Below are 13,875 nucleotides of genomic sequence, written 5' to 3'. Positions count from 1 at the left end.
TTATCTTTTGTGTCACTTCATTCCCTCGTGCCCTCACGAACCCAGATTCAAATCGCAATTTTGTAAATTTTTCACGCTCCGAGTTTTTCAAAGTTAGCGAGACGACGACGTCGATGTTCGCGAGTCGCAGTCTGTACGAGCCTCTTGTTCTTACGTTTGCAGTCTCAATCGAGAGTACGTTTCTTTGGTGGTTTGGGCGGCGGTTCCGATCTTCACAGGGATTTTCATAGCACGCCGGATCTCAACGTGCAAGCGCAAGCGTCGTCCGTTCTGGCGCCCAAGTGCCATAGAAGTCAGGAAGACGTAAACGCTCTGAATGGTAGAAATGGTCTTCCACCACCGAATCATCCACCGCCGCCTCCACCGGTCGGGCAAGTCATTAAGGTGAATATCGGTGCCAACGTGCCGGACGTCGTTACGCCAGCCTCGGTTTACGATAACATGGCGCATATCCAGCAAGTCAAAGGTAACGATTGTTTTCTAACTTTGCTTATAATTCCTTATGAATTTTATTTTATTTTATTTTATTTTATTTATTACACATAGAACTCGCGGCGGCCACGGTCGAAGGTGGCTACGGAGTGATGTCGAGCTTCCGGCCGTCGAACAACGCAAAGCTATATGCCTCGCCGGAAGACATGAAGACCGTCGGATATCGCTCGCGTAGTTTACCAGCTAATCGCCCGCATCTGAGGAAGTCTCACAGTCTACGCAGCGCGCCAAGTAATACCACGTTCAAGCCTACCGGCAGTCAGCAAGCGTTAAATACCAACATTAATATGAATAGTAACAGCAACGGTAACAATTCAGTCAACAATCAGTACGCACAGCCGTTGAAGACAACCAGAAGTCACAGCACGGCTGGCATTCGCGAACGGAAAAAAAAGACGGTTGTGAGCACCAGCTCGTCCGTCACGAATCTTTCGTCGATCGTGTCTGGCACGAATGGAACGCCCACGCCCTCTTCGGCGCCGCCGATCCCTGAGCCGGATTACAGTTTATCAGAATCGGAAAACGATGAGGGCGAGGATGAGACGGACGAAGATGGCGAGTCGGAAATTGCGAAAGAACTGGAAAAGGCAGCGGCACGCGAGAAACTGGAGGCAACGCGAGAGACATCCGGTAACTCCAATACATCTGGCTCGAGCTCCTCGGGCAGCGGCTCGCTGCCGCATTCGTTCAGCGTTGAAGAAATTCAGAAAGTGCGCACGCAATTAAAGTCATCTAAGAGCCACCCGAACGATTTTCTACTGCAACAAACGCAACAGTCGCTCGTCGAAGACGGTGATAATAGCTCGAGCGGAGTTAGTTCGGATCAGGATGTGCCGGTGGGTCCACCGATGGGTTTCGATGATACCGCTGCGCGGAATCTGGCCAATCAGGAGAGCAATCAGCATTCAACACCGGGAGGCCCGACTCTACTGACCGGTGTCAATCCGGTTGAAAAGGAAAGCAACCAGACCAAACGACCAGGCTACGGAGGTAGCGGTTTGCTGACCAGGCATGCGGTCAGCCTAGCACAATTGCCACCACCGATCGAAGCCGACGCTGAGGAACAGAACAACGATCTGTTCGTACCGCCACCGCCGGAGTTCAACGCTGGCCCATCCGCCGGAGGCCAAGACCACGAAGTAGTGGTATTTGCACCGCCGCCGCAGTTCTGCGATAACAAACAGCAACAGCAGCAGCAGCAGACCGCGGCGCAAAATCGTGTCAAGATAATCGGCGCGATTCCCAAGGCTGCCGGGAATCAGGTGAAGGCGTCGGGCGGTCGATTGCCATAGAGAGGAAATTACAGGATGATTGATTTATTCGTATATTACTTCCCGACAAGGCGAACAAAAGAGAATTTGTAACACGTACATCGCGATTTCGAAGTCAATATATTTAGAGGCTTTCTGCCTTTTCGGTAGTGATCACCGCGCGACGAGCGTATTAAAGTTAGACTACATCGATCCGATAAGGAAGGATCGACGATCCGCGCGAGCGTATACAGAGCGCGGTCGCTTGGACAATTTTTTTCCAAGAGTAAATCGTATTCTACTCGAGCGTCTAGAAGTCATAGGAAGTATACCGAGAAGATAATCGAGCGCGTTTTTACCAAGTAAGTTTACGAGTGTGAGCGTGTACGTTCGATTGCACCACAAAATAGAGGATTGGTTTGTCGCACACGAGCGCACGATCGATCATAAAGTTTGTCCATCACCACCCCGTCTGTGAGTGAGCCGACAGATCCGCAAACCGATTCGCTGCGTCGTATGGAGAAAGTGAGCGGCCTAAGGGCACGAGAAAGAGGGCATACATACATTCCGACAGGAGAAAGACGAACGACGGAAAAGAAAGAGAAAAGAAAAATGCATATAAAATGCGTGTACGGCGTGCGTGAATTTGTGACGCGTGAATGTGCGATGCATATCGGTTTGTTTTTCATGTTTCTAACGAATTACGAGGTGTGTTTTAATACTTTTACATGACACTCGATATGACACTCTTCGCCCCGAAAACACGGAACTGTCGAGGTACTTTTTGCAAGTCGCTTGTAAAATCAATTTTAATCAAGAGCATCACAGCAGTCTCGCTCACTCTCGATCCCCCCCCCCCTCCCCCTCTCTGTTGCCGGCGAGACATCGACGGCAACGATTTCTTCAATGACGATGGCGCGAAAATCACCGTAACTGATTAGTTGTTAATGTCGAACAAAACGCAATTCTTTTAGTTTCTCTCGTGTCTAGACACTGCTCAAACGCCTAATCACAAAGCTGTACTCGCGAAGTCATTAGAGATTCTTTCTAGTTTGTAATTGCAAATATTATTAATATTAATAATATTAATATTAGTTATGATTTTATTATTATATTATATTATTAATATTATTGTTAGCATTGTTATTGCGATAGTTATACGGCGACTATAACGCTCCGCTGACGAGACTCTCGAGAAGAGCGTTAATCGCGTCATGAAAAAGGATGTGCAGCACTATACTTCGTTATAATGCACCATACTCCATCCTGTGTATAGTAAATCGTATTCCTTCCATTCATGTGAATAGCTTTCTTTGCCCAGAAACATTGCGTTTGCGCATCACTGTCGCACGAATTCAAGAATCAAAGTCTCATAGAAATTCCTCGCAAGCACGAAATTAATGAAGCTCACAGACTTGATTCTCGAGTTCTTCGCACAAGCGCGGCCCATCTTTTTGCAAATTAATTGCAAATATGTATATACATATATATATACATATGGACACCGAATCTTCCTGATCATTGTTTCTTTATGAACGCTGGACAAAAAAAAATGTCGCATTTCGTGTAGCATAGGTGCGAGCGCGCGTGAGTCGTCGTTTTTGAGACAGAAAAGATAGAGTCAACCGTAACGTTTAACCAAATGTTCCTTCGATATATTTCATTATCGTTTTTTGATGTAAGCTCCAACGAGATTCGGCACAGCGTAAATATATTCTTGAATATTTATGCATATGTATATATGAGTATTGAAATATTCAGATGTCTGATCTTTTTATTGTAAGGATTAATATTTTATATATAAAACAAATTACTCAACTTATAAGGAAAAAAAGATAAAAATTATAAGAATAACACAATGCATTATATCTTATATATTTTTCTTTTTTAACTTCTTTTCTTGAACAGTAATAACTTTCTCTAGATTTTATATAATTTATTACAACGTGATCCAATTTTAATCACAAAATAATACTCGTTTAGGAATAAATGGAGCCGGGCATTGCAATTGGTATTAGAAAATCAAAATATCATAAGACATTTGTATACGTATATGATGAATATGAGTAATTGCACATCCTAATGATGTTCACCAGATATATACGCTGTGCAGGATCGTTCCGTAAGATCATTCCGTAAATTCTCGCGGGTCAGTGAAAAGCAATACATGACACGTGCATCACGACGGCTCGTACAATAGCAAACAGAGAGATTGGTTGAGAGAAAGAAGAAAGAGACGAGGCTTTATTTTTCTTCTGCCGTGCACGTGGCCTACGACCACGTGGCATTCCGTGCAAAGCGGATGTACGACACAGGCTGATGCGTGCACCGGATGCGCACGGTTTGCATGGCTAATATATATATAATTGACATTCCTGCCAAAAATAATATAGTAGTCTTATATATCAAAATTCACGCGAGAGAAAGAGAGAGAGAGAGAGAGAGAGAGAGAGAGAGAGAGAGAGTTAACGTTGCGTAACAGGTGTACGATGCGTGTCGAGAACATACTTTGTAATCTAGTTGTTCCCTCCATCCTCATTTCTGTCCCGCGTCGTCAGATGTATGATCACTTGAGATCCCACCCGATCGCAGATACCCGCAAAGGATACGTTATCCAAAGATAAGTTATCCTAAACGAGAGGGATCCGGGAATCATCGTTCTGCGCGCATGCGGGCCCGATTTTCTTGTTAAAACCTACCAATAAAGTATTTATATATGTATAGTATATGTATATATATATACGACGCGCAACACGTAAGGATGTTCCTTACATGCGACGAGGATTAATCGGCCGCGGAAAATTCAAGAGGGAAAGAGAAAAAGAGAGAGAGAGAGAGAGAGACAGACGCGGATACGTCGCGGGAGATAGTGTTAAAATCACCGGTTCGCGTGATCGCGGACTCAACGCGAGAAGAATTAAAGCATGGAACATCGCGATTTTTCTGTCGGATTAGTTAATTCCTTCTGGAGAACCTCCTCGCGCACCGGGATTCAAATCCCGTTGCCGATTAATCCGCGCGGGAACTTGGGTGTGTGTGTGTGTGTGTGTGTGTGTGTGTGTGTGTGTGTGTGTGTGTGTGTGTGTGTGTGTGTGTGTGTGTGTGTGTGTGTGTGTGTGTGTGTGTGTGTGTGTGTGTGTGTGTGGTACAGAATGTGTCGAAAAATAAGTGTAATTTTATTTCTTGAAAGATTTTAATATATTTAATATTTAACATTATATAGTAAAATCACGATCAACTAAATTCCAGATGAATGGAAATGATTGATTTATTCGACGATTTAAAATTATATTAATTAATATATATATATATATATATAAATTTCAAATAATAATTTCAATTATTTCATCTTCCTGAAAAAACTTTCGGGGGTAAATTTCATGAAGAAGACCAAGAATACATTTGTACATGCATTTCTCGAGACAGTCTGTACATCATGATGTGAAAACGGCAAGTGCCAAGAAAGAGCCATCGAGAGCCGTAACTCGATAATTGTATTGCGACCGACTGAATTTTTGGATCCACTCTTTATTATCGTCTAACATTCCTACGTTTAATCTTGCTCCCTCGCTCATCCTTCTCCTCTTTCTTTTTTCCTATCCTCCGTCATTTTTCATATTTCAGTTATCACTATCATTAATATTATTATCAGGCAATTACTATTAGTATTTTGTATTATAGGTATTGTATTGTAAATTGCAAAGTACATGCAATGTTTCGACGATGAATAATAATCAATCATGTTCAATTAAAAACGCCTCAGGCTCTGTCTTCACCTTCATCCTGGTGTTTCAAAAGATGTATGGATAGATTGAGGGGTGATAGATTGTTGATGAATTATATACAGCATTTAGATTTCACTACAACATCGTCCTGCATTTTATATAAAATTTATTGGACTTGACATTTGCGGTAATTCTCTAAACATTTTTTTCTAAGCATTCAAATTATTAATCATTAAATTATATTTTTAAGATCTCCATAAATTTCTCTAAATAATAAAAGTTCTTTGATCCATATCGCATACGCTAATTAGATTCAGTTGAAAACGAAAAATTTAATTTTTGTTGCGAGAAATAACTTACAAAAAAATTAATAATATGATTAGTCACGTTTTCAATTTTCGGAAATATATTTAAGATTTTGAATTAATTTCATTTTCGAATAGAAATCTTATAATTTATATTCGTTTGATTTCAGTTATGAGAAAAATCTTCAACTTGTATAGAATGATAAATAAATAATAAACTGATTTGATAAACTGATACAAGAGGATTAATGTTACATCACTTGATTGAAGATTACGAAGCTGCCATCATTTTCAGGATGTTAAAAATGTCAGAATGACGGAATGTCAGGATGTTAAGGATGTCAGAATGAAGAAACCAGAATACGATATCGCAACCGTGAAATTATTATTATTCTCTTACAATATCTATCTCTTTAATGTTCTGTTCTTGAGCTATAAACCGTCATTCGTGTTTGTACATGAAAGTATCCAAAAAAGACAAAGCACTGTTCGACACTTGGATATTTCTCTCTTATTATTCGTTTCTCATTCGCTCGGACGTCGGGAAAAACTCCCGCGCGCTTCGCTCCTCTCTTAAATATTACTCCGCATTTTTTTTTTCCTTCGTCGTAGAACCACTATGTGGATTAATGAACACCGGCGGTGCTTTCAACGATCGGTCGATCCACACAATGAAACGCAATTTGTCTTTTCTTTTTATTGTTATTTGGCAGTGCGAAACAACCGTGTTCTCTCTACCGCGCTCCTTCGCCCTCCTTTTCGTTACGCGAATTCGAGTCTTGTCAAGTCTTGTCGGATATACGAGAACCGTAACATCGAGCACGGCGAAGCGGCGAGAAATCGTGAGATCGAATTATTTCGGACCGAAAGTCCGAAAGGCCAGGTCTGCGTGTCTTAAGTGGTTTGCTGCGCTCGATCCTCGCCGCTTCGTCCGTAGCGTGAGAAATATCTCTGTCTCTCCCTATTTTTCTTAAGAATCTGTAGGGCTCGCGAGGTAATGAAGCTAAATCGACAGGTGGGCTCGCCAGTTTTCGTCGTCCCGCGCGTATATATACTTCGAGTTTCACGCTACACGCTAATAAACCATATTAGTTTAAACTATATGCAATATATTTTCCTACTTTTATACAAGTACAAGCACTTCTCTCTAACCGAAGCGATCTCGCGGGGCCGCGCGATCAAATGTCAGATCGTTCATCGTTAAAGGGCTCAGCAAGCACGGTAAGGACGTCTAATACATATTTCGTATATCGTACACTATTTATAGAAAAATCGAAATAAGAATAAGATTGATTACGCGGGACAATAATAATAATAATAAAAAAAAAATCGCGAAGGTTTACAATGGTCTTTGGAATGAAGGAAGAAAGACGTTGTTTGTAATACTGATTACGTGAATTCATCGGCATTTCGCTAACTAGAATTTAGGCGGCTCTCGTCGCGATCGCTTGAACTCTTCGTCACGCTTTTACATAGAATTTATAATAAATGCAAACACTATATCTGTAATAAGCTATACTTATGCACATATCTCGGGGAGGAGGGGGGGGCGGGGGAGGAGAGAGCCTTTGTATATCGCGTCACATTCAATTATGTACACAATTCCCGAGCCGCGGTCGAAAATGATATTTCTCAATCACCATTCTGCCTACTCAAAGCAATATTTGCCAGTGACCGCGCTTCACCCGATCTCGGTGTGCTGCTGCTTTCTTTCCTTTATACATTTACAAGCCTTGTAACGTCTATCGACACGCTGCTACATCCACGTACGGTGACGTTCGAGCCCGACGAAAAATGGAAAGCCGCACCAAGCCCTCGGCACGTTGTAACGTGTCAATTCTCGCCCGTTCCTCTTTTCGTCAATGCCGTGTGAGATCCTCAAGCGTGTATACATGCGATCGTAGAAATCCGTACTCTCGGCCTTTTCCAGGACGCTTCAAAATTTCACGCGAAAGAGTCATTCACACGTGCTCTCATCTACTTTTAAGTACCAATAAATCAACGTCCGAATGATGAATGCAATTCATATTTTTCCTTGATTTTTTTTTTATCTTTATCAATTTTCTAAAGTTATTTATGCAATGAGCATTCTGAATGTTTCTCAAGCCTTTCGCGTGAATTTATTCGGAGAGAAAAAAGAAAAAGAGATGAAATTCTCGTTCTCTGAAAAGGATACTTACATATGATCGCATATACTAGCACAATTAATTCAGTGAAGTCTATGATTAAATCGTTAGTTAAATAGATAGGGAGAATCTCACAGGTAAGAATTTCTTTCGTATTCCATTCGTTTGCGCTTTCTTCTAATTTTTTTGCAAAAATACGATGCCCACAGAATTTCTGTACCCCTCCTTCATTCCTCTTTCGCATTTCTTCTCTTTCATTCTTTTCCTTTCTCGCGCCCATTTTCTGTCCTATATTAATTACAGCTAATATCTCTCTTTCTCTCTCACGCTCTCATACACATCATTCAAAGTAAAATCTACATATTTATGAATGTGTATGTATGTGTTGTATATGTGGTGTATATGTGTGCGGGGGGCGTTTACATTCTCTCCCCGTGTGTGTTCCACGAAGTTCTTTCCAAAAAACGCGGAAAAGGAAAAAAAGAACAAGCATTCGCGTATTTCGCTTCGTTATATTTTTTGCTCTTTCTTATATTCAACGTTAATACAGACCTAATTAACTTAGAGAACACTTTACAACGTTTTCTTTAAACGTACACTCATATTAGTTAGTGCATCGCGCAGCATCGCGTGGATTGATCTAATACTATAAAAAGAAAATCACATGGAACATGTGTAAAAAAAAAAAAAAGAACATTTGATGTCAAAGAAATGGGATGATTTCAGGTCAGACTTCATTACTCGAAAAACTTATACAACTCATTTTACGTTGCTTTTACACATGCCTCCCTTGTTTTTCAGCCTTCCATCTCTTTCGTATTATTATTATTATTATTATTATTATTATTATTATTATAATAAAAAATCCGACATCGATTTTTATTATCGATAATAATTTAGAATTGTCATCAGGCCGATACGAATAATGATAAATACACGAGACGCTACAGCTGTATGTGTGTACGTGTGGCTAGGCCACATGTATTTTTTTTCTTTTAAATATCTTTGACAAAAAAATTCGTCCACCGCCGTCAATTCGAGTGTGCCGAAAACGCGGCCGCCATAGCGTAAAACTCCTTCCGACTAAATGTAGTCGGTTCGTCCTCTTGGCTAGTGATAACGAACGCATATACATATAAATCCTAGCCGCGATTAATTACAGAAAAAGTTAATTACAGAAATAACGCATGAGGGAACGTAATAGAAAATACCTTGTCGGAATTAAATTCGCCAATTATATAATTATACAATACAAAAACTATCAAACATATTCGCAAACTTATCGCATAGGATCAAAAATTAACATGCAACTTAATTTTTTGTACCTCTTTCTGATTTTTGTATTGCTGAGCCGCACGAATTTGATTTCACATTCGCGAGAAGTAAATAATATAACTGGAAGAACCTTTAAAGAATGCTTGTCTCTTTCTCTCTCTCTCTCTCTCTCTTTCTCTCTCACTCTTTATTGTTTGTCACGGTTCTTCCATTCCACGAGATCAAGCGCGATCAAGTAGCCGAAAGTTACTTCTGCTGCTACTTCCCTTTTTTGTACTTACGAGAAACATAACGAAAATGATAAAAAAAAAGAAACAACGCGAATTACTTAATGACTAATGGAATCTCTGCTCAGTTTTTTTCTCTAATTATGTCTAAATATTTCCGTATCAACTAAAGAGCATCACATTACGATCTACTTGGTCGGTTGCAAAAAAGAATACATATTTCGTGAAATGATTATTCGTGCCAAAAATAATATAAGTTCTCATGTGCGCAAAAAGTTGGTCCCTCATTTAATCGATACAATCATGACAACGATGATTCGTTTTACATGAGCAGAGATCGTGTGACAGGAAATAAGCAAGGTTAAAAGACAGAAGTAACAATCAGCCAGGAAGGGGGGGAAAGAGGTAATCGCGCCACGAAAGGACAAAAGTTAGATAATGAAACGTATGAATGATCGAGACAATCAAGTATAAAATAGAAGCAAGAATTAAATACCAGAAACTCGATTTGACCTAATTCCAAAGTAACAACAAATGTTTAAAGTCTTCGCAAAATAATCTAAATTTCAAACGCTTTTATGCATTCCAAAATTTTGTGTATCATAATATTAATATATTGATATTACTCTCCATATAGGATTACTCACTTCTGTTGTCTCTTTTGAACCTTACATTTTTATATTTTATGTTTCGACTCGAAAACGGGACGTGCCGATCACGTGCGAAGAACGCATGACGATTCCTTTCACGAGAGATCATATGGCACTGAGGAGCCGTCCCAATGAAACTCGGATCGATTTAAAACGCACGTGGCAGGATTCCTTGGCAGAGCTTGTGATATCACTTTTCACATTCATCTGTTCTGTACGTCTCACTGGCAGTGCCTTGGATTAACGTGCTTTATGAAATTTGGCAGTGCGCGATATATGAACGCTTGGAGAATATCGCCGGTCTTAAAGAGAGCTCTAATAAATTAAGTAATTAATTTTTTTAAGTTAAAAATAAACGACCTCTTCCCATTGATGTCCCTTTACGAACGCGAATAATTATCTGTTTCAAATCCACAAATTCACAAATGTCTTTCAAACGCAAAAACTAAATTTAATTTGTTATATAATTTTTTTCAAATAAATTCACGAAGCATCATGTTAATGAATCTTTCCTTAGGAACGACGATATACACTCGAAAAATGTAAATCCGGGAACGATGGCTGTGGCTAGACCGTGTCACGTGTATGTATGTACGTATATATGTATGTATGTATGTATGTATGTATGTATGTATGTATGTATGTATGTATGTATGTATGTATGTATGTATGTATGTATGTATGTATGTATGTATGTATGTATGTATGTATGTATGTATGTATGTATGTATGTATGTATGTATGTATGTATGTATATATATGTATGTATGTATGTATGTATGTATATATATATATGTATGTATGTATGTATGTATGTATGTATGTATGTATGTATGTATGTATGTATATAGGTATGTATGTATGTATAGAGACAAGAGCCGACGAACGAGTTGATTGTTAGAAGCACGATATGAACGAATATATGCTCGTGCAATAGAGAGAGATACTACGTTAGAGGCGCGTCGTTAGAGCGACGGGGGCTGGCAGTGCGTGATTCTGGCAGTGACGCGTTTACATTATTCCGGTGTCGATCTCTCGGCTCCTTCAAAAGAAAGGAAGGATCCACCGCCTTCGCCGTCGTGTGCGTGTCGCCCTCGCGGGAACGCTGTGCTCAAAAATCAACGGATATACTTTTTTTTTTATATAGCTTTCGGTACTCGCGAGCGGCTTGCCTCAGCGGCGATGAGTGACAAGCGGCTGCGAGTAAAGGATTCGTGTAAATATGCCGTTTCGTTACGATAATTTCAACTAAGTATTTACATTTACAACACGCGACCTCGTAACGCGTCGTGTATGCGTCACGCCACGGGACATGGCCCCCCCCCTCCCCCACACGAGCAGTTTAAAGAAAATTAATTGTCATTCATTAAAACATCGTATCCCGTGAAGTGGACGTAACAACGACGACACGTTTTTTGGAACAGCCGCTTCTTATTACATGCATCCTCGCGCGTCAGCTAGAGATCTATTCGATTACACACTTACGATCGTACTTTATAGTAATAATAAGAATAATTAATTGATTAATTATATCGTAGAGCTCTTAATTACAATCATATTGGCAGTGTTTCTTAGCTGGTGTGTATGTAATGACGTTCCGTCTTTGTCTGTCTGTGTGTCTCATACAATCTCCATTTCTGTTCAGGCGCTCGATCCCTCATTCTATTCTCTCGTTCATTCTTCGTCAAACTCTCATATTCATTTCGTCATCACTCTCATAATCATTTAACACACATGACATGACATATATCCGTCTCTCCTTCGCATGCCTTAAATTACATGAAGTTCTATTCCCTACACGCGCGCGTAGCGTTTCTGCTCAGCGATTCTTCTCTCCGCGAAGAATATTCGCGGTCGCGAGATTAATTAATCATCTCGTTCATTTACGACCGCGATAAACCAAGCGCGCGAATCGCAGGAGCAGCGACGCCGCGCGCGTCGCTCTCTTTGTTCATTCCGTTCGGGATGATCCTCGCTTAACAAGTCTGTGGATAATGTAACACAGCCTACGTAATTTACCCCTTTTGAGGATAACAGCTCATCGGTTGCGGTCGCGCAGCATGTTCACCTACTTCCGTTTTTGATTATCTTGGCACTGGATTAAATCTGATATTCTCTTTAACGTAACGAGCGTACGCCAACATGCCGCACGAAACTCAGCGGAAAGATAAAAATAACGCGACAATGAAGTACACGAAAAATCGAACACGTTTCGGGCGCGGAAACGAGGCAAGCTGGACGCCGACCGTCTCTCTTAGAACCGGCTCGTGCATGCCTCGGGCCTTGAGAATCACTCTCTTCCTTAATTTTGTTTTGTACATTGCTTCTCTGTTCCGTCCTTACGAAGAACGAAGAGATATAATTCTCGATAGAAATCTCGGTGACACACATGTCGTCCAATTATTCGCAATCTTTCGATTTCATTTGCCGAGCTGTCAAGCCTGGGAGACTGTCAACCCCATTCAGGGAAATAACGGCGAATTCGGAGCATAATTACTCATTCCCTTTTACACGCATACACATCATTCACACTTTTGCGCTCTCACTTAACAGCCTAAATCCCATTCCCCAATCTTCTCTCGTCTTTCATACAGTCCCGATACAGTCTTCCGCATCCGCGCTGTCCACGATCCCTCTTCCTTCTCTTCTCGTGTCTCTTTCTTCTCGTCCTCTTGATGTCATCGACAACAGCCGATGCGAGTTTCTACCGAGCTGTAAATCGAGATAGACGCATCTCCTTTCTTCTTTTCCCTTCTCTTTCTCTTGTCGAGGCATCGTCGAAGATCGCAAAGATACCATCAGTTCCCGGAAGTGCCAAGGGGCCGATGTTAGATATTAATTGAATCCTAAGGCCACCAGAGTGATTATCTCCTTATAAATTGTTAACTACCGCTTAAATATTTTGTCTGTGCGCTCCCTCTGTTTCCTTTGGCAAAACCAAATACGTAAAAGCTCCTCTACTGCTTTCTTTCTTTTTTCCGCTTTTTGTCTTTGTCTACCGTTTTCACCACGCGTCCGTATCCCTGGGATCTTGATCGGCGGTAGAAGACGGTACAAAACGTATCCACGGTGAGGCACTTTTGAGGCCCAGACTTAGCGCTTCCGAAGCCGACGAGCGTCGAAATATGCGAGGTACTCGTGGCAGGGATTCGCGTAGAATTAGAGCGTTAGTAGATGTACCCGTCAACGAATAACGACGAAGAATATACTCAATGCTGAGTAATGCTCCCGTTCCCAAAACGGATGGATAGTCGTTCCCATTTGTTCCTCCTAGTTGTGTCCCTCGTTCTCATTACTATATGATTCATCGTGAATTTATCTCCCGTGCGATTTATCTCCCGTTTCGTTTGACGCTGCAATTCTTATTTTCTAATCGATCCGAGTAAGAATTGGTCGTTCATCTAAATTAGTTATTTTCTAAAGCGGTCTCTGTCTCTCTCTCTCTCTCTCTTTCTCTCGATACGTTCGGGTATTTCAGGTCGCATCGTCACGGCCTTTGTCTTCACCGACCAGGAAGCGATTATAGACCTTGTTGTGCTCGTGTCAGCGGCAGCACTCTGTTCTTCTCTAGTTCAGGTGTCGGCGCTCGTTAGGTCAGTTCTGGTATCCGGCCGATTTGGCCGACATTATCACGAGTTCTTTACAGGCTTCCGGCGCTGCTTCGCTCGCGCCAACGGCGGCGCGCGACCGCTTATCGCGGGGTAGAGAGCCAAACTTACTTCTTCTGGGTTACTAGCCGCCGCTTTACGGATACCTACATGCTTCGTTCTTTGCATTTCGGATTCTAGTACCCATTCATCCGGTTCTCTAGAAGAAATAACAACA

At 41.2% G+C, this 13,875-nt stretch overlaps 2 protein-coding genes across 15 annotated transcripts in view; one reads left to right on the top strand and one right to left on the bottom strand.

Moving 5' to 3' along the window:
- The window catches only part of Prosap (SH3 and multiple ankyrin repeat domains prosap), a 126,557-nt gene extending 121,060 nt beyond the window's left edge, over positions 1 to 5,497 (top strand). For all 14 annotated transcript variants that reach the window (XM_089071241.1, XM_089071206.1, XM_089071228.1 and 11 more), the window contains 2 exons: positions 163 to 466; positions 547 to 5,497. In XM_089071241.1, coding sequence (XP_088927367.1) covers positions 163 to 466; positions 547 to 1,784 — 1,542 coding nt within the window. In that variant the 3' untranslated portion in view covers positions 1,785 to 5,497. The remainder of the gene's footprint in view (positions 1 to 162; positions 467 to 546) is intronic.
- A 636-nt stretch (positions 5,498 to 6,133) lies between these two features.
- Positions 6,134 to 13,875, bottom strand: part of jing (AE binding protein 2 jing) — a 97,387-nt gene continuing 89,645 nt past the window's right edge. Inside the window, exon 9 of the mRNA XM_089071282.1 lies at positions 6,134 to 13,857. Coding sequence (XP_088927408.1) covers positions 13,680 to 13,857 — 178 coding nt within the window. The 3' untranslated portion in view covers positions 6,134 to 13,679. The remainder of the gene's footprint in view (positions 13,858 to 13,875) is intronic.

Source organism: Pogonomyrmex barbatus, unplaced genomic scaffold (genome assembly GCF_055798465.1).
Source record: "Pogonomyrmex barbatus isolate J1 unplaced genomic scaffold, ASM5579846v1 scaffold1, whole genome shotgun sequence".
NCBI classification, from domain to species: domain Eukaryota; kingdom Metazoa; phylum Arthropoda; class Insecta; order Hymenoptera; family Formicidae; genus Pogonomyrmex; species Pogonomyrmex barbatus.
Note: the sequence above shows the minus strand (reverse complement) of the source record. Positions and strands in the feature narration are given on the sequence as shown.